This window comes from Lolium rigidum, chromosome 7 (genome assembly GCF_022539505.1).
Source record: "Lolium rigidum isolate FL_2022 chromosome 7, APGP_CSIRO_Lrig_0.1, whole genome shotgun sequence".
Lineage (NCBI taxonomy): Eukaryota > Viridiplantae > Streptophyta > Magnoliopsida > Poales > Poaceae > Lolium > Lolium rigidum.
Genome location: NC_061514.1, coordinates 140957270 through 140977762, shown reverse-complemented (window position 1 = coordinate 140977762; position 20493 = coordinate 140957270). Strand labels below are relative to the sequence as shown.

The window sequence follows — 20493 nt, the reverse complement described above, 5'->3', positions numbered from 1 at the left end:
CTGCAGAGGTTCTCCCATTCAACTAACTCGTCTGTACGAAGGCACTCCGAAACCTGATGCGCCCCATTTAACTGTAACTTACGGCTAAGATTTAGTGAACGATTAGATGTGAAGTCTATGTCTAACACGTAAAGCTGGAACCAAACCGATCTTTATGTTTAGTCGGACACCCACATGGCAAAAAAACATAATTAAACACACGATTGCCAAGATCATCCCTTCTCAGTTTTTGCAGCCAACGCTGCTGCCTGTGCCGCGTGGTCCTGTGCAGCTTCTATACCGACGTATTTGTGGTATAAATTTAGACCGCGTTTGCTATTTCATGGTCATGCCGGCCAGTTTGTATCGGCCGCTGGGCTGATATAAACCTATTCTTTAGCTGCGCAAACGCAAATAATCACTTTATATCAGTTTACATCGAGCCGTTGACCCGTTGTAGATGCCTTAATATTTGACCGACTGTACGTCCATAGATAAGGATCAAACGGCAGTAATATTGACTTGACTTTGAAATGAAAGTCGTGTACGTAAATCATCTCTTCTCTTCTCAGTTTTTGCAGCAAGTGCCTCATGCCCTCGATCGTGGTCCTGGTCGCACTGCTAGCTGGCTGTTTTCAGACTCTGCGTATTAGGCGTCAAGCAGCAACTGAATCTCCAGGTTTCAGCTCAAGAATCCTATTATCTATTTCGAAGAAAGAGAAGACCGAAGAAGCCGAGATACACTGGTCAAATTAACAAGCTGATAAACCACGTTCCATGTATCAGGCTCAAATTAACTATATAAGCCTGCTCCTACGTTTCATGTAGTGTGCCTGACACAGCCCACAGACTCTATCAACCACGTTCCAGGTAAAACAAACATGAGACAGTTTTAGAACGGGGAGTCGGGACACGAACGAAGATCATCTGGCCACCTTTGCATAAAAAACAGAAGAAAACGAGATGACCAGTTCTACTCCGTACAACCAACCTGCCATCCTTGTTCAACTCAAAGCCTGAAAAGTGAAAACCAAACAACCCCCATGGCGACCATCCCCTATAAAAGCACCGGTTGAACACCCACATCATGCACACAACGAAATCACACGAGTAGAAAACTTCTCGACCAAGAGTGATAGCATAAGGAGCAATGCCAGGCCTTGGACTCGGTAACATCGGCGGGGAGGGCAATGGCAGAAGCCATTGCTCGGGGGCAAGGCCAAGCTGCTCGCGCTGGGCAAGGCCCTCCCTAAAAACGTGCTGTATCAGGACAAGTTCGTGGAGACCTACCTCCATGGCACCAGCTGCGATGATCCCGCCACCAGGGCAAAGCTCGAGCGCCTCTGTGAGTTACTTCCTTCCTTCATGCCATTGCCTTTTTTTACGTCTCATTTTCACCGGCTGAGACTAGTAATTCGCTCTCCTTAAACATATCATCAACACCAATAAGTTTTGCAATAGGATTGCCATCTGGTTGTAGCATCTCAGTGTACAAAATCTACCATGCATTAGTATGACACCAATTATCGACTGCGTAAAATAGAATTAGTACAATGTGAAAGACAGATTATCTTTCACTCAGTAAATAAAATGTTTGCATGATCATTAAAACTCCAGTTGCACTTTTTCTTAAAGGAAACAAGTAGAATTACCACTCGATACTCATCATGTGTACTTAAGCTCTAAGAGCATCACTAGGGCGCCAATTTAGTTTAACCATCAATTATCATAGGTGTGAAATGGATTTAACACATGTAATTTTCTACTCAATACCTAAAATGTTCACATGATCATTACAACTCCCTCTGGCCCGGAATAGTTGACGCAGCTCATTCACAAATTCTAGTTGCACTTTTGCTTAAGAAAATAAGTAGCGCATAACCTATTATAGTGTATCTAACATAATGTGGAATGGGAAATAGTGCAATAAGAACAAGATCCCATTTAAAAATAGCATGTGCACACTATAAGTATCATTATGCACCAGTTGTACTTTCTTTCTAAGAAAATTACTAGAACACCTATTTAGCTTTTTATGTAGTGATTTGCATCACTACCTCTAATTTATGCATTTTTTTTACATGTGATTCAACTTTCACAGGCAAGAGCACCACAGTGAGGACAAGGTACACTGTCATGTCAAAGGAGCTCCTGGATGAGCACCCAGAGCTGAAGACAGAGGGTACTCCAACATTGACACCCCGTCTTGACATCTGCAACGCCGCAGTGCTTGAACTTGGCGCTGCTGCAGCTCGTGCTGCCCTTGGTGAATGGGGTCGTCCCGCAGCTGATATTACCCACCTAGTCTACATCTCATCCACTGACATTCGTCTCCCAGGGGGTGATCTTTTCTTGGCAACTCGTCTTGGCCTACCTCCAAACACAGTGCGCACATCCCTTCTCCTCCTTGGTTGTTCAGGGGGTGCTGCCGGCCTCCGCACTGCCAAGGACATTGCAGAGAACAATCCAGGGAGCCGTGTCCTTGTAATAGCTGCGGAGACAACTGTGTTAGGTTTCCGGCCGCCAAGCCATGATCGCCCTTATGACCTTGTTAGTGCTGCCCTGTTTGGTGATGGTGCATCAGCTGCAATTATTGGAGCAAGCCCTATCAGGGCAGAAGAGGACCCCTTCTTGGAGCTTGAGTTCTCAAGGCAGGAGTTCCTACCAGGGACAGACAAGGTAATTAATGGTAAGATCGCAGAGGAAGGGAGTGACTTCAAACTGGGGCGTGATTTGCCAGAAAAGATTGAAAGCCGCATAGAAGGGTTCTGCAGGACACTAATGGACAAGGTTGGCATAAAGGAGTTCAATGATTTATTTTGGGCTGTGCATCCGGGTGGACCAGCAATATTGAACAGGCTAGAGGTTTGCCTCGAACTTGAGCCAGATAAACTCAAGATCAGTAGAAAGGCCCTGATGAACTATGGGAATGTGATCAGCAACACAGTCTTCTATGTGTTGGAGTATTTGAGGGATGAACTGAAGAAAGGGGCAATAAGGGAAGAGTGGGGATTGATATTGGCTTTTGGCCCAGGTATCACATTTGAAGGAATGCTAGTTCGGGGCATTAACTGAAACTGAAAGAGGTCCAAGTACATGGAAATATCACACACAAAGTTTACATGGCTCAGTACCATTTCATGATTATGATTTCTAGTCTAAGAATGTAATAAGGCGCATAGTGTATTTACGCTCTGTAACTACTTAGTCACTATTTACTGTAATTCAATGCTTTATCTATCAATTATGAAACATAGTAGTACAATATTATCTGGAAAATCAATATAGTAAACCATTCATGAGAAACTGTATTTCTTTATAACACATGGGTTGTTGTCCGCAAAGGAACTTATAAAACAACAAGTGCCCGTCAAATAATATTGTGTTTTACTTCCCATTTCACTGAACAATTGTTTGTTCAAATGCTTGAATTGCAGATTATACATGTGCCTCATACTTCAACAGTAGTTTAGTATGTAAAACTATCTCACATCTGAAATTTTCCAAGACTTGGGCAACTCAGCAAGCACAAAGACTAAGGGCTTGTTTGGTTTGTGCCCAAGATTGCCCTACCAAAATATTGGACGTACCCAGTGCCGAGAGCTCCCGCACTGTGCGGGGTCTGGGGAAGGTGTTAGTGGCAAGCCTTACCCTCACGAAGTGCAATGTGAGGAGACCGCGACTCGAACCTGGGACCGGTCACAGGCGGTGAGGCTCTACCGCTGCACCAGGCCCGCCCTTCGCCCTACCAAAATATTGGCTAGCCAAAATTTTGGTTGAGCTATTCCTTGCCTACAAGTTGGTCAACATTGGCTAAAAAAATGAAGTAGGGCTTGTTTGGTTTGTGCCCAAGATTGCCCTACCAAAATATTGGCTAGCCAAAATTTTGGTTGAGCTATTCCTTGCCTGCAAGTTGTTCAACATTGGCTAAAAAAAATGAAGTAGAGTTGGTACTGGAGCATTGGCAAACCAAAAAATTGGCAACCATCCAAACAAGGACCAATCTTTTGGCCATAACCAAAAAATTGGTAAGGTATATTTTGGTAGCAATCCAAACACACCCGTAGAGTTGGTAGTGGAGCATTGGCAAACCCAAAAATTGGCAACCATCCAAACAAGGACCAATCTTTTGGCCATGACCAAAAAATTGGTAAGGTATATTTTGGTAGCAATCCAAACACACCCTAAACCTTGCCGCTCGAAGCTAATGTGGAAACCGTAATTTTTCAGAAATTGAAGAATGAAGTCTCTTCTCACCACATAGTCCTGTCCAAGGTAAGTCATGTGATGGTAAGTAGTTAATCATAAACGATTAACAGAAAACCTTACTGTTTTAAGGGACTCGTAATAGTCTGTTGTGCTGGTTAATGCAATCAATGCAGCTTTTTTTAAAAAAAAATCAATCAATGCAGCTTCTTGGAATGGTGCAGGAGCTGAATCTGTAAGTTTGACATGGATATTTATTATTGCTGCTGCTATGTTTGCTCCAGCACAAACCCATCCAATTCTCCAACCTAGTATGTTTGCACAGCTCATAGTTAACATCCCAAATCAGTAGCAAGAATTTGCACCGAATGTAGCTATGTGTTGTTTGCGCCACAGCAACTGAGTAATACCTAGCAGTTACACTATCAGTTTTTGACAGTGAAGATGTGATGATGGTTCTCTCTTGCATTCCTGGAAGAGAAGCCAGAGAGATATACTTATTCTCGTCGTAAGTAATATACTCATAAACCTGGAACATTTTTAGAGTTTCAGACTTATAATTTCAACAACGGACAAACATATTAATGAAATTTATTTAAGACATTTATGTACCACAAGCTATTTCTGTATATGTCATCACGCAGATTTACCCCATCTGTTATTGCAAAGCAATCCATTTTATGACAAGCTTTAGAAATAATAAGCAACTCCTCCTTGCTAAAAACCTTCCCTGTTGGATTATGTGGGCTGCATTAATGAGATGTAGCAATGTAACGAAGTGAAATACCATTGTTGGACTCAACCAATTACTAATATACTAAGTGCAAATCACTCAGTAGTATGTGCTTCCAAAGGTGAGCATCATTAAAAAAGAACTCTAGCAGCACATCCATATCCACTAATAGAAACAATGTGGTGAGCCATTCACCTATTTAAGATCCCGCTCTTTGTCCAACTCGTTAAAGATTCCAAAAACTTATCCTCGTTCAGTGTCCAAGAAGGTGGATCCAATGGCACATACACCTTCATGTACAGAAATCAAATTACAGAAACATGCCATTGACCAACAGGAGGTCATCATCGTTCCTGTTAGACGATGAACCCCTGAACTGAACGAAAGACTTACAGGGACACCCCGGGCCAGCTCGATGCACATTTGGTACGTTTCGTAAGCGGGGTCGAAGAGCAAAACATGATCCCCTGGATCTATGACTGCATGAACAGAAATGGCATACGCGTGAATAAAATGCATAGTATGGCATTCCCCTTGAGACGCCATGATTCAGTCGCACACACAAACAGGATGAGCATTACTACTTGCAAATGTTGCTGCAGCTAAGGCCTCGGATTGGCCACAGCAGATGGCGAAGTCGGTGAGAGGGTCTACGTGGAGCTCATGTTCCCGTTTCATCGTCTCCACGAGCACGTCGCAGATCCCCTGCGCATGTCTATAGTACTTGTTAATGATTATCAGGTCAAATGAATTCGCTAGGTTGATGCCAATTTCTGTCATTGAAAATTGAATCACATGATACGAAGTATATGAGAAGTGAAGTATAGAAAAAGATTCACCATTGGAGAAGAAAAGGAGGATCACTGGTTTCAATGTTGGCCAGCCTGGCTAGATGAGATGCCTTTCATATATTTGTATCCTCATGGATACTGCTTAGTGCAAAAGTTGTCCCATGTATTTCACTTGCATCGAAGTCAAATTTCTCATGTCTACTTGAGAACGAATCATGCTTCTACAGAGGACATAACTGAGCTGAAATATCGATAATATTTAATCTTCTATAGGTACCATATAGTCTAATTGTTTGTTATTTTCATATTGAAATCTTGTGTTGAAACTTGAATAAGATGCAGAGCTTTTTATTCCTGAACACACTACAACTTTCTCTTTCGTTATTGTTGTTTGCTCCTTTTTGTACTTCTGATCATTATGATAGAAAGTTCCAATATTGCACAATTCATGTCTACCAAATATTCTCATTTTCATTTTTCAGGTTGTTGATGGATAGAGTTTTCAATTTAATTTCTGCTATTGTGATTTAAACATCCACGAGCTGACAACAGTCATCCATCCATTGTGCCGCCAAATCAGCTACTGCATATAGGTGTCCTGGTGTGCTTTTCCTCTGGGATTGAACAAGCTTTGAATTGTGGATCGTCAAAGTATCAAATGTTTGGTATGCCTGTACGCAACGCCTTTTGATACATATATATTTGTATGGCGTGTATTTAATTGCATACATTTATACATCGGATCTTAGGTGATCCTAGCGATGAGGGTTTTTTCCATGCTTGAGATTCTTTTTGGTGATTTTGGGGGCGAAACCAAATGAGAGCCCAACAAATTTTGGTAATAGGGAAAGGTGATATCTTTCTAAGCTGTTTTGTCTTTCTTATTGAATCCTGAGATTATTTTCCTCACTTTCCAATCTTGAGAAATATGATTTTTTTGCAAATATGAAAATAATAAGACTGTTGTCGGATGTTTCTAAATGCAGGAAAAAATACAAATAATTTATCAAGGTCAAATTACATGGTGGGTCTTGGACATGCCCCAAAGAACTTGGACAAATTACATGTTGCCAACTCTAATCATAAGAAATACATGCTTACATACTGAGTGTTTTAGGTTGAGTGTTTTTAGATTCATTGACGAATTACACATTTGTGTTTGTATTTAGTTATATTTTCTGATGATGGCCTATACTGAATTGTAGAAGCACATGCTATTCAATAGTGTAACAGCATCAATGCATCATTGCCCATGAGCTTATTTACGTCAAAATATATTTACATGCCACTCACTATCTTTAATTTATGATCTCAACTTCAAAGATAGTTATTGGTGGAACATAGCAATTCCGTATGGCTTAAGATGTTATTACTCAGACTGTTATTAACTTGCTATTAATTGATGAAGAAATGTGCCTTTCTGTTGAGACATGATATTGTTTCTCAGAAGTGCTAGAAGGTATTGACATGAGATCAAATACTAGTTCATTAGTCTCCTAATGGCGAACATGTTATTGTTAGTTTTGCATGTGCTAATGATAACTCATCTTGCTTTCCCAATTGATACACAGGTATTTCCCATATATACACTTTTTTTTTGGTATAGTTATTTTTTGTGAACTGGTCTTGTTTATGGAGTCTTGGAAAAGAAGAATCTTTAGTATTTAATGGTCACCCTGTTTGCACCGCCAGTAGTTCTTACATTCCACGAAGAAGAGAACGTAAATAGCAAATAGCATGTGAAGTCAGTGATTTTAGCATTTTGTTAGTATCAGCATATCAGTGTGGTAATGCAGTTTCATAAATTTCCTTCAATTTCTCTTCCAGGAAGCTATGAAAACCTCTTGAAAAGTACTTGCAGGATAATCCCTATCCCTCTAGTCCAGTTTGGCTTGTTTGTGCAGATATGGACAATTTATTTTAAAACAATTAATGTCATCCCGCATCCAGGGCATGATTTGAGCAGCAGTGTGGAAGATGGAGCTCGCCAACAAAACCACTCTCTCAAGTCTGAAGTAGCTCGCTCTGTTGAATGTTGCTGCGTTATAAAATTATCTTCTCAAATTACTGTTGGGTTGGGTCCAGGTTTGCCTTGCTCGGACTCCTAGCGTCCAAAGGAATTTGTAGTATTGTAAAATAATCACCCCTTGAGATCAAACATAAGTGATACGTCTATTTTTTGTAATTATGAAAAAATTACATGTAAACTTCTTAAAAGGACATAGTTGATAGTTCACAAATTATTATGATGTATTTTTATCGTGTACGTTTATTAGTTTCGAAGAAAGAGAAGACCAAAGAAGCCGAGAGACACTGGTCAAATCAATAAGCTGATAAACAATATCAGGCTCAAATTAACTACATATAAGCCTGCAAGTACGTTTCATGTAGTGCGCCTGATAGCCCACAGACTATCAACCACGTTCCAGGTAAAACAAACATGAGACAGTTTTAGAACAGGGACACGAAGATCACACCATATCGATGGGCAAATATTATGGAGAAACCAAAGAAGGGTGGGAGGAATGAACCTTCACCTAGCCACCTTTGCATAAAAAACGGAAGAAAACGAGATGAACAGTTCCACAACCAACCTGTCATCCTTGTTCAACTCACGCTGTTGTTCCCTCAAGCCTAAATCCGAACAACCAGTTCCCTGCAAAGCCTGAAAACCAAACAGCCCCATGGCGACCATCCCCTATAAAAAGCACCGGCCAAGCACCCACATCATGCACACAACGAAATCACACGAGTAGAAAACTTATCGACAGATATTCATAGCATAAGGAGCAATGTCAGGCCTTGGACTCGGTAACATCAGCGGGGAGGGCAATGGCAGAAGCCATTGCTCGGGGGCAAGGCCAAACTGCTCGCGCTGGGCAAGGGCCTCCCTAAACAAGTGCTGCACCAGGACAAGGTCGTGGAGACCTACCTCCAGGACACCAGCTGCGACGATCCCGCCACTAGGGCAAAGCTCGAGCGCCTCTGTGAGTTACTTCCTTACTTCATGGCTTTACCTTTTTTTTACATCTCGTTTTCTACGGCTGAGACTTTTAAGTTGGTAATAGTAATCCGCTCTCCTTGAAGAGATCATCAACTACAGTAAGTTTTGCAATAGGGTTCCATCTGGTTGTAACACCTTAGTGTACAAAATCTACCATGCTTTAGTATAACATCAATTATCGTAGGTGCAAAATAGAATTGGTAAATGGGAAAGACAGATTATTTTTCACTCAGTAAATAAAATGTTTGCATGATCATTAAAACTCCTGTTACATTTTTCTTAAAGAAAACAAGTAGTGTCGGACCTATTTCGATGTGTCTATCATAATGTGGAATGGAAAATAGTGCAATGAAAAGAACAAATTTCCACATAGAAACAACATGCGCACAGTATAAGTATCGTTAGGCATCAGTTGTACTTTTGTTCTAAGAAAATTACTAGGACACTGATTTAGTTTTTTCATGCTTCCGTGTGGGCTGAGCAAATAAAAATTTATAATATACAATAAGAATTCATAGAAAATAAGTAGGTATCTAACCTATTTTGATGTATCTATCATAATAAGGAAAATAGTGCAATACGAAAGATAAAATCCTCCTAGAAACAACATATGCACATAAATTATCATTACTCAATACTCATCTGTTGTACTTAAGCTCTAAGTGCACCACTAGGACACCAATTTAATCTAACCATCAATTATCATAAGTGCGAAATGGATTTAACACAGGTAATTTTCCACTCAGTAACTAAAATGTTGACATGATCATTACTACTACCTCCGATCCGTTTTAATCAGCGTGAATACCACAGGGTACATGCACGCAATCTTCACGACTCCATGTCAATTTAATCGAATCGGAGGGAGTACTCACCAAATTTCCAGTTGCACTTTTGCTTAAGAAAATAAGTAGCATATAACCTGTTTTAGTTTATCTATCATAATGTGGAATAGATAATAGTGCAACAAGAAAACTAGTTTACACTTAGAAATAGCATGTGCACACTATAAGTATCATTGTGAATTATTTGTACTTTCACTCGAAGAAAATTACTAGAACACCTATTTAGGTTTTTCAAGTTTCTGGTGAGGGCTGAGCAAATAGGAATTCCTAGTATAGAAGCATAATTTATAGACTATGTTTTGTTATGTAGTGATTTGCATCAGTACCTCCAATTTATGCATAATTTTTTGCATGTGATTCAACTTTCTGCAGGCAGGACCACCACAGTGAGGACAAGGTACACTGTCATGTCAAAGGAGCTCCTGGATGAGCACCCAGATCTGAAGACAGAGGGTACTCCAACATTGACACCACGTCTTGACATCTGCAACGCCGCGGTGCTTGAACTTGGTGCTGCTGCAGCTCGTGCTGCCCTTGGTGAATGGGGTCGTCCCGCAGCTGATATTACCCACCTAGTCTACGTCTCATCCAGCGAGATTCGCCTCCCAGGGGGTGATCTTTTCTTGGCAAATTGTCTTGGCCTCCCTCCAAACACAGTGCGCACATCCCTTCTCCTCCTTGGTTGTTCAGGTGGTGCTGCCGGCCTCCGCACTGCCAAGGACATTGCAGAGAACAATCCAGGGAGCCGTGTCCTTGTAATAGCTGCGGAGACAACTGTGTTAGGTTTCCGGCCGCCAAGCCATGACCGCCCTTATGACCTTGTTGGTGCTGCGCTGTTTGGTGATGGTGCATCAGCTGCAATTATTGGAGCAAGCCCTATCAGGGCAGAAGAGGACCCCTTCTTGGAGCTTGAGTTCTCAAGGCAGGAGTTCCTACCAGGGACAGACAAGGTAATTGATGGCAAGATCGCAGAGGAAGGAATTAACTTCAAACTGGGGCGTGATTTGCCAGAAAAGATTGAAAGCCGTATAGAAGGGTTCTGCAGGACACTCATGGACAAGGTTGGCATAAAGGAGTTCAATGATTTATTTTGGGCTGTGCATCCCGGTGGACCAGCAATATTGAACAGGCTAGAGGTTTGCCTCGAACTTGAGCCAGATAAACTCAAGATCAGTAGGAAGGCTCTGATGAACTATGGAAATGTGAGCAGCAACACAGTCTTCTATGTGTTGGAGTATTTGAGGGATGAATTGAAGAAAGGGGCAATAAGGGAGGAGTGGGGATTAATCTTGGCATTTGGCCCTGGTATCACATTTGAAGGAATGCTAGTCCGGGGCATTAACTGAAACTGAAAGAGGTCCAAGTACATGGAAATATCAGACACAAGCTTTACATGGCACAGTGCCATTTCATGATTACGATTTCTAGTCTAAGAATGTAATAAGGAGCATAGTGTATTTATGCTCTGTAACTAGTTAGTCACTATTTTACTCTAGTTCAATGCTTTATATATCAATTATGAAACACTGTCAGGTACTCGACTTTGTTCCCAAGATAAATGTACAAGTCTGGCACTGATACTGCATCATGTTCAACCATATGACTTATTAATTTAAAGGATAACTTGTGTGAGTATTAATTCCTAATATGTGGTGAGTACATTAATACTAGTACAACTACCTTCCTCTCAAAAGGAAAGAAGAAAGCGGAACAACTTAAGGTTAAGGCTTGAAACACACAATTATCCTTCAACTATTCTGAAGTGTACTAATCAAACATGTTACAGTGCAGGATACTAGATAGTATCATGATCTCCTTATCACTTCAACAAATGTTTAACATCTTTTAATATAACTAAAAGGCAAAAAAAAAAGAAAAAATAGAAGAAGCTCTTACAGAAAAGGGCACTTCTTACCATTCTGCTTGATAAAGACAGACATTACACTCTGACCTTAACCATTCAAACCTTGAAAAATAGCCCTACGGTAGGACGAAGGCAAAAGTATGTGAATGCGCTTCTTTTTCTTCATCCTTATTCCAAGGACAAAACACGTGAACAAATCCAAATCATGGATTTGAACTTGGCGCTCCCTCTTCAATAGATAATTTACCAGCAACCTTCTCCCAAGTAACTTTAGCATCCCCATTGACAAGGAAGTTCATCTTGGCAACAACATTCTTTGCATCTGCAGACCTCCCAGCCTTGACCAAACCATCCACCAAACCCTTGACGGCATCAAACGGCGGGGCTGCCTTCATCGCGAAGCAGCTGTTACAGATCCACAACGCATCGTCGAGCCTTTCACTCTCCACCAAACTCCTAAACAGCACCATGTACGTGAGCGCATGCACCGACACTCTCAAGTCACTCCTCCCCTCCCGCCTCTTCATGACCTTCATCTTCTTGAACACGCGCATGGCCGCCCCGACGTTCCCCTCCTTGCAGTACCCCTGCACGAGCGCGTGGTAGGTGACGTAGTTGGGCAGCACGCCCTTGGACTCCATCACGTCGAGCAGCTCCTCCCCCCTGAAGGTCTCCTCCTTCTTGGCGAGCCACTGGACCCGGCAGTTGTAGGTGGTGATGTTGGGCTCCAGCTTGTTCTCGCTGATCTCCTTGAGCAGCTTCTCGAACTCCTCGGCGTCGTCCTTGGCGGAGAACCCCGCGAGGACGGTGTTGTAGGATATGATGTCTGGCGCCGGGCGGTGCTTGAACTTCTTCTTCGCCATTTCGTTGAGCAGCTTGCGGGCGGCCGCGTGGTCGGAGGTTTTGACGAGAGCGTGGAGGAGCACGTTGTGGGAGGCGCAGCCGGGGGCGACGCCGAGGGCTGAGTCGGCGGACTTGAAGGTGGACTTGAGTTCGTCGAGGCGGCCGGCGCGGAGGAGCGCGGAGAGGAGGGCGGAGAGGGAGACGTCGGAGCGCGCGGCGGGCGGGGAGGAGGAGAAGGCGCGGATGGCGTCGTCTGGGGATGGGAAGAGGGAGAGGGCCCGAGCGAGGATGCCGGGGGTGGGCGGGGCGGAGGCGAGGAGCTGGTCGAGGAGGGATGCGGTGAGGTCGGGGCGGTGGAAGCGAGCGAGGCGGGCGGCGGCGAGGGAGAAGAGGGGGCGCGAGCTGTGGAGGCGGTGGTAGTCGGGGCTGGAGAGCGCGGAGGAGACGAGGGCGTGGAGGCGGTCCGGGTCGGTCGCCGCGCGGACGGCGAGCTGGAGGTCGATGATGGAGGCGCGGGGGGCGGCAGGCGCTGCGAGGGTTGGGGCAGGGACGGAGGCAGAGGCAGAGGCCGGTGAGGGATCTAGGTCGGGGAGCGCGGAGAAGCGGCGGAGGAGGTGGGCGGAGACGGCGGCGGCAGACGGGTGGGTGTGGCGGCGGCGGAGGAGGGACGCCATGGTGATGGTGATGAGCACGGACGGGGTTTGCGAGGGTTTGGGTGCTCGCTCTCTTTCCCCTTTCTGTGCGAGCTACAACTGCTCATAGCACTGGCCCATTTCAGACACACACGGAAAAAAAAACTTTTGAAGGCCATGTAACCACGGTTAACTTAAGATTTGAACTTACTCCATAAGAACCAAATTAGATGGAACAAACAAGGAATATGGAGCAGCCAATATTTTTCCCCCTTCCCAGCTCTAACACCGCTACAGTAGCTTTGAGAGACTCTCCGCCTTGACCGGGCTGCCGACGGCCACTCCGCCGGAATAGCTGGCCGGAGTTGGTTTAGGTTGGGCGCCGGACTAGTCTAGGGCTTAGATCTGTAGGTTTCCTTGGGTGTTCCGACCTCTGCCGACGTTTTGGGCGGCCTGCCCGTAGTGGAGGCGGAGCTCTGGATCTCGGTCGTCGGATCCATGGAGCTTCTAGGGTTGCTGCTGAAAGGACACGGATGTCGCCTAGAGGGGGGGTGAATAAGCGATTTAAAACTTTTACGAGATGGGCTTAACAAATGCGGAATAAAACTAGCGTTTACTTTGTCAAGCCCAAAGCCTATATACTATTGTTCACCTATGTGCACCAACAACTTATTCTAAGCAATGGTTCACCTATGTGCACCAACAACTTATGCTAAGCAATACAAGCAAGTATGTGATAGCAAGATATATATAACTTCAAGCACGATGGCTATCACAAGGTAAAGTGCATAAGTAAAGAGCTCGGGTATAGAGATAACCGAAGCACGCGGGAGACGATGATTTATCCCGGAGTTCACACTCTTGCGAGTGCTAATCTCCGGTGGAGAGGTGCGGTTGCTTAGTGCTCCCGAACGCCACAAGAGGCTCACCTTGAGGTGTGGTTGCTCGATGCACACCAACGCCACAAAGGCCTCACCCCAAGATGCGGTACTCACACCACACACCGAACGCCATGAAGGCGCCTCACCTAAATCTCCGGTGACCCTCGCCACAAAGGCCTAGGTCACGGTTCCACTAAGGGATTTCCTTCAAGGCGGAAACCGGGCCTTACACAAAGGTTGGGGCACACTTACACAACTTAATTGGAGGCTCCCAACAAATCGCCACAAAGGCCTAGAATCCGTCTAGGGTTCCAAGAACCCAAGAGTAACAACCTTCTTGTTTTCACCACCACGAATCACCGTGGAGAACTCAAACCGATGCACCAAATGCAATGGCAAGAACACCACAAAGATGCTCAAGTACTTCTCTCTCAAATTCCAACAAAGCTACAAAAGCTATTGGAGGAATAAGAGAGGAAGAACAAATAGGAGGAGGAACACCAAATTTCTCCAAGATCTAGATCTAGTGGATTCCCCTCACAAAGAGAGGGATTTGATTGGTGGAGATGTAGATCTAGATCTCCTCTATCTTTCTCTCAAATAGATGCAAGATTCATGGGAGGGAGAGGGAGATAGCAAGCTCAAAGAAGGTTAACAATGGGGGCAAAAACGAGCTCAAACGGATGGGGAACATTGGGGAAGAAGACCCCCTTAAATAGGGCAAGAGAAATATGCCCGTTATGCACAAAACTCGTCAAAACCGGAACTTCCGGTCATTTGGGGCGGAACTTCCGCCCCCCGGAAGTACCGGCCAAGTTCCGGATGAAGTGGGGCGTCCCCGGAAAGCTTACAGTATACTTTTGCGTGCAGAATCATCTTTTCCGGAAGTTCGCCGGAACTAGGGCGGAAGTTCCGGCCACCGGAACTTCCGGCCAACTTCCGGCCAAAAAACTGCTTCACGGAAACTTGAATAACTTTTGCATCCGGACTCCGATTTTGATGATCTTGGGCTTGTTTCGAAGCTAGTAACAAGCTCTACAAGATAATGCAGGGAACCATCATAGTCCAGTAAGGTAGGATAGAAATAAATGATGAAAGGTTTGACCTATCTAAAAAAGACATACCGGTAAAACCTCCAATCTTGAAAATGCAACAAGTTGCCCATGCAAAAACCATTCTCAATGAACTAGAGCTTGTCATGAGAATAAGCACAAGCTCTAAAACATCACATGGATAAGATCCAAATAAAACCAAGAAAGATGATGAACCAAACTCGAAAACGCAACAAGTGATCTATGCGAAATCCGTTTTCGATGAACTAGAGCTTGTCATGAGAATAAGCACAAGCTCTAAAACATCACATGGATAAGGTCCAAATAATAACCAAGAAAGATGATGCAAGGATGCAAAGGTTTGAGCTCTCTCCGAACGATACGATCGAGTTACTCACTCGAGAGCCCTCTTGATAGTACGGCAACTAAACTATAAACCGGTCTCCAACTACACTATGAGACCGGTGAGAAAGAAACCCTATCAAGAGCAAACCTTATACTTCCGCATTCCACTTGAGCTCGATGACGACGATCTTGACCTCAACAAGATGGAATGCCTTTCTTGCTTGTGTTTGCTTGACGAAGTCTTGTGGATTGCTCCCCCATAATCCACCATGGGAGAGCTTCTTCTTCGGCGCATCTTCACATAACCATGACCACCATGTGGATTGCTCCCCCATAATCCACCATGGGAGAGATTCTTCTTCGGCGCATCTTCACATATTCATGATCACCATATGGATGGCAAGACTCAAGCAAAGGACCTCTTCGAGATGGCTCATCTTGAACTTGCACTTCATTTCTCCATGGCAAGCTTCAAGCTTATGAACTCTTCGAGTTGGCTCATCTTGAACTTGCATTTCATTTCTTCATTCTTCATCATTTTGATGTCTTGAAGTAACTTGAGGGCTCACTTCATCTTCATCTTCAAGACATACTTGACACTTGATATTCTTCATTTGCTTCTTATTGCAATCTTGAAGCCAACATATGGTTTAAGCATTGCCTATGGACAACACCTACAAATATAGCTCGATGCAAACATTAGTCCATAGGGATTGTCATTAATTACCAAAACCACACATGGGGGCTCCATGCACTTTCAATCTCCCTCATTTTGGTAATTGATGACAATCTCTTTGAGAGGGTTTATATAAGGAATTTAAGTAACAAACAAGTTGAATACATAGAGCAAACTCCCCCATGATATATGCATGTGTGAATGATCTTGCCTTTCATTGCATATATTGGCATTCAAAGCCTAGTGGAGTTTCCTCTAAATATTCAACTATGCAAAGCAACAAGATGCAATGCAATAAAGGCACATGCTTAAGCACAAAGCAAAGACATAACCAAATTCCCTTAAACCCTCCAAACTTCTCCCCATTGGCACCAATTGCCGAAATGGGTGAAAAATTTAGAAGGCCAATATAGTGAGAGTTCCTCCATAGCGTGTGCATTTCTCATAATTTGAGTGGAATCAAATGCACATATCCAATGACGAATATTCGGAAGGAATCACACTATAGATAGGATCAAAGATTGCAAAAAGATAACAAAGTCAAGAAGCTTCAACAAATGAAGCAAGCAACCAAATGAACCACAAAGAAGATACCAAAAGAAAGATAAGATATTATGATAAGATCAAGAAGATTGCTCTAAATAATTTGAGGAAGCTCCCAAGGTTTGTGCACAAAACAAGACAATTTGCATTGGAGTATAAAGTGCACAAACATGGAATCATCACTCCCATAATATCATTCAAAACAAAAGATACCAAGTGAATCAAACTCTAATGATCACCACAAAATAGTGCCTTAAATAAAATGAGGAAGCTCCCCAAGGTACATGCATAAATTAAAATGTTCCATTTGAATACAATATGCATAACATGGAATCCTTACTCCCTCATTACCATTTAAAACACAAACATTTGCAATAGATCATAGATAGAAAAATAAGCTTAACACTTGCAACAAACAAATAGTTGAGCAACAAGTAAGAGGCACCATAATAAAAAGGCTCAACCAAGAGGATATGTGAAAGGCATGATAAAGCATATTATAAGACTATTACAAGGATAAAAAAAACATCATCATAGTCTTCAATGAATTATATTGCTTAGCATGACCAATCAACACGCAATAAATAAATAAGATATCAAAAGGAGATGTGTATCATCTCTTATGTGTATAAGTTTCTCTAAGTGGGCAATATCACAAAGATATTTATCCACAAAGAAACATGCACACACAAAATAGATATGCAACAAATATAGCATGATATCCAAGACGAAGTCATGCAATATACCAATAAGAATTTTTGCTTATTAGCATGGCCAAAGGCTCAATTTTATCTTATTGTACATTCATGAACTTCAACCACAAACATCTAAAATACATCACAAATATCAACAAGGGAAAGAAGATAGTTGGGATGCATTGAGAAAGTCAACAAGTGTCACAAACGAGGATACCAAAAGAAATAACTAAATTTGCACTTTCATCTATATTGCACATGTGAGAGCCTTGAGGAATTGATATGCAATAAAATTGCTAGATAGGCATAGTTGGGATGGATGAATCATGAGCATGATTTAATATACTTCCCAACAAATGCACTCATCTCAAATTACTCGCATTCACAATAAAGAGGTTTCATTAAGACTTTTGCAAGAAGCACACTATTTGCAAATCAAGAGATTCATGCCAAGATGCAACCATAAGGTTGGATACTAGAAAAATATGCATGAGAAGATACTTGTTACCAAGATAGCATTGGTGTGGATGTAGTAGATATGTGTTCGTTGACCATCCTAGCTTGCCTCAAGTTACCATTGAGTCACCACTTCTTTCCAAGAGTGAGACAAGCATTCAATGCATATCCATTGTACCTAACACAAAGGTAAGTACAAAATGGTCCCCAAACTGATTGGGTCCGAAGTAGTTAGACACACTACAACATATAGGACAAACTCCACAATTCTATGTGCATATAGATATGAAATTGAATTTCATGCACATCTTAACCAAATTAGGATTTGATGGAGTTTACCCTATATATTGGATCAAAGAAAGTGACACATACCATAAGATATACATATATTAAATATGCATGCACAATACTTTCAAGAACCAAAGGAAGATACAATTTGGACAAAACACCAAATAAACCAAGAGACAATGGTTGTCCAAATTATATCAAAGAATCAAATCAACACAAGATTGACTCCAAAGACTTATCTCATTGTAAGAAGCTAATTAAACCTAAACACAAAGGAATGAGATAACCAACTCCCAAGAAAGCAAGGTTCCAACAAATAAACCAAACCGTCGAAACTTTTTATGATGGCACAAAGTACCAAAAAGAAAATTTTATGTCTCCCAAAACCAAATTTTTGATAAAGATCAAGAGATGTTAAGCATTCTAATAATATAGAAGAGCTCCCCCAAGTTTGGTGCATTATCTAGAATTTTTTATATGAATACAAAATGCACAAAACTAGGATCATCACGCTACCTATATCTTCTAACAATGCTAAGAAAGTTTGAATAGACAACTTAGATCCATAAGATGCAAGGAAGACACATGGGAGTCAAAGCACAACAAATTCATGGCAATAAATAAGGCAATATAAATATAAGAGCCAATGTAGATATGATCAATAAATATCTACCTCATAACTAATTACCAATTGTCCTAGGACAAGAGGTATTAGGAAATATTTCCCGGTGGTAGTTTGTAAGTATACATAAGATCATATTTACAACGAACAAAGCATATGGTAAAAGATAAGAGTTAACCATCATGCAAAGATAGTTTCTTGATAGCTTCATTTAGTCATACCAACATGCAAGGCAATTAATAGTATTCATACCAACATGCAAAGCAATTAATAGTATTCATACCAACATGCAAAGCAATTAATAGTATGACTTGAAGCACATGGTTTTCCAAAAATGTATTGAGGGACACGTTGTGAAAAACCATGCCAAGAAAAACTTTCACAAATAAGATCCACAAAGATATTAGCAATGAAGCCATTTAAGCAAATTGGAGCTTGTTTGAGCAAACATGCCACATAGGAAAGAGATAATTTACGGTATCAATTCTATGTGACACAATCTCAAATGTTCACATTTTCTAGGCTTGTAATATGCACAAAGCTTATTACTCCCCCATAATGTGATAAGGAATTTATTTTCACAAGAGGCAAATAAGATCCAAGTAGAGATATTAATGGACATTAGAATTTGAATTTCTCATGAAGATGACATACCACATAGCGACTAGATAATCTCGCAATATCAATTCTAAGTGATATTCCTCATGTACACACATTGTTTAGGATCATGAAATTCCCAAAGGAATATCACTCCCCCAAAATGGGATTGTCCATTAATCGCTCATAAGAGCCATATAAGATACAACAAGATGCAAAGAGGCTCCAACACAAACACAAATACATGGTGTTCAACCCAACATGCATAGACTTGATTTCTCAAGCAAAACTATTAGGAAGCACAACATATACAAACATATGTTAGGAACAAAACTAACACATGCAAAGGGGCGAGTAACTTTCAATATAAATGAGTTGAGAACATGTTACCGCAAGGAGGAACGTTGGATATATGATAGTAGCAAGATAATCAAAAGACTTGGCTTGATATAATATAAATGATGAAGATCCCTTAATTCTTCATGATGTAGCCAAGTCTCCAATGCCCTCCAACAAGCACCTATTGATCAAGTTTTGGATTGTTGGTCCCCAACTAAGTTGGGTCCTAAGAGGTTAGTCACAATAGGCTTGGCAACCCAAATGGTTCTTTTCTTGACACCACTTTGAGCACCAACAAATTTGGCAAACACATTGCCACCCTCATCCTTACGAAGAGAATAAACATCATCAACGGTGATAGAGTTGGATGAGGTACCAATAGTGCAAAAGGAGGAGATGTGGCCCTTCTCGCGGCATATGTAGCAAGTTCTTTTCTTCTCCTTCTTCTCACTAGATTTCTCCATAATGGGAGCATTGGCTTGATTCTTCTTGGGAAGTGACATTTCTTCAACTTGAGGTTGAATATGAGTTTGAGCTTGAGGCCGCTCCCCTTTTTGCTTCTTCTTCAAAGGGCAAGATCTAACATGATGCCCTTCAATTTTGCACTTGAAGCAAACAATCTTGGCCGGGTCTTTGACTTGTAATTGGCCCTTCTTAATCTTGTTGTTCTTGGACTTGATCTTGTTGTTGGAGTTGAATCCAAGTCCACTCTTGTCATTGGGGGATTGTTGCACACTTAACATCTTATCAAGTTTGCATTTCCCTTCATGACCCTTTACCAAGTCGTTCTTCAAAGAAGAGACTTGGGCCTTGAGCTCTTTGATTTCCTCTACATGGTTAGTAACAACACAAGTACTAGAGGAAGTAGAACCTTCATTGTTAGAGCAACAAGGCAAGGAAGATAATTCATCACAAGATTTAGCAATATTATGAGTGGATGAATTACTAGGACTAGCACATGGCAATATAACATTTTGAGTAGTAGTGCTAGTACCCACATGAGGCTCACAAGGTGTTGCCTTAGATATGATAGCCTCATGAGCTAACTTTAGCCTATCATGAGAGGCTAGAAGATCCTCATGGGAGCTAGAAAGCTTTCCAT

General features: G+C 42.1%; 2 protein-coding genes and 2 pseudogenes across 2 annotated transcripts; 2 read left to right on the top strand and 2 right to left on the bottom strand.

Moving 5' to 3' along the window:
• The first annotated feature begins 1129 nt into the window (after positions 1-1129).
• On the top strand, positions 1130-3054 carry LOC124669738 (annotated as a pseudogene).
• Positions 3055-3461: 407 nt separating this feature from the next.
• LOC124672087 (kynurenine--oxoglutarate transaminase-like) lies at positions 3462-8395 on the bottom strand. The gene is made up of 10 exons (XM_047208374.1): positions 8304-8395; positions 5503-5633; positions 5312-5397; positions 5114-5208; positions 4836-4932; positions 4596-4714; positions 4309-4510; positions 4170-4245; positions 3663-3668; positions 3462-3514 (listed from the first exon to the last, which is right to left on the bottom strand). Exons 1-10 carry the CDS (start codon positions 8393-8395, stop codon positions 3462-3464), a joined length of 957 nt encoding a protein of 318 aa, XP_047064330.1.
• Positions 8396-8501: 106 nt separating this feature from the next.
• Positions 8502-10904, top strand: LOC124669735 (annotated as a pseudogene).
• A 391-nt stretch (positions 10905-11295) lies between these two features.
• On the bottom strand, positions 11296-12939 carry LOC124678209 (pentatricopeptide repeat-containing protein At1g61870, mitochondrial-like). The gene has a single exon (XM_047214127.1). It carries the CDS (start codon positions 12937-12939, stop codon positions 11626-11628), a length of 1314 nt encoding a protein of 437 aa, XP_047070083.1. The 3' UTR covers positions 11296-11625.
• Between the last annotated feature and the right edge of the window lie 7554 nt (positions 12940-20493).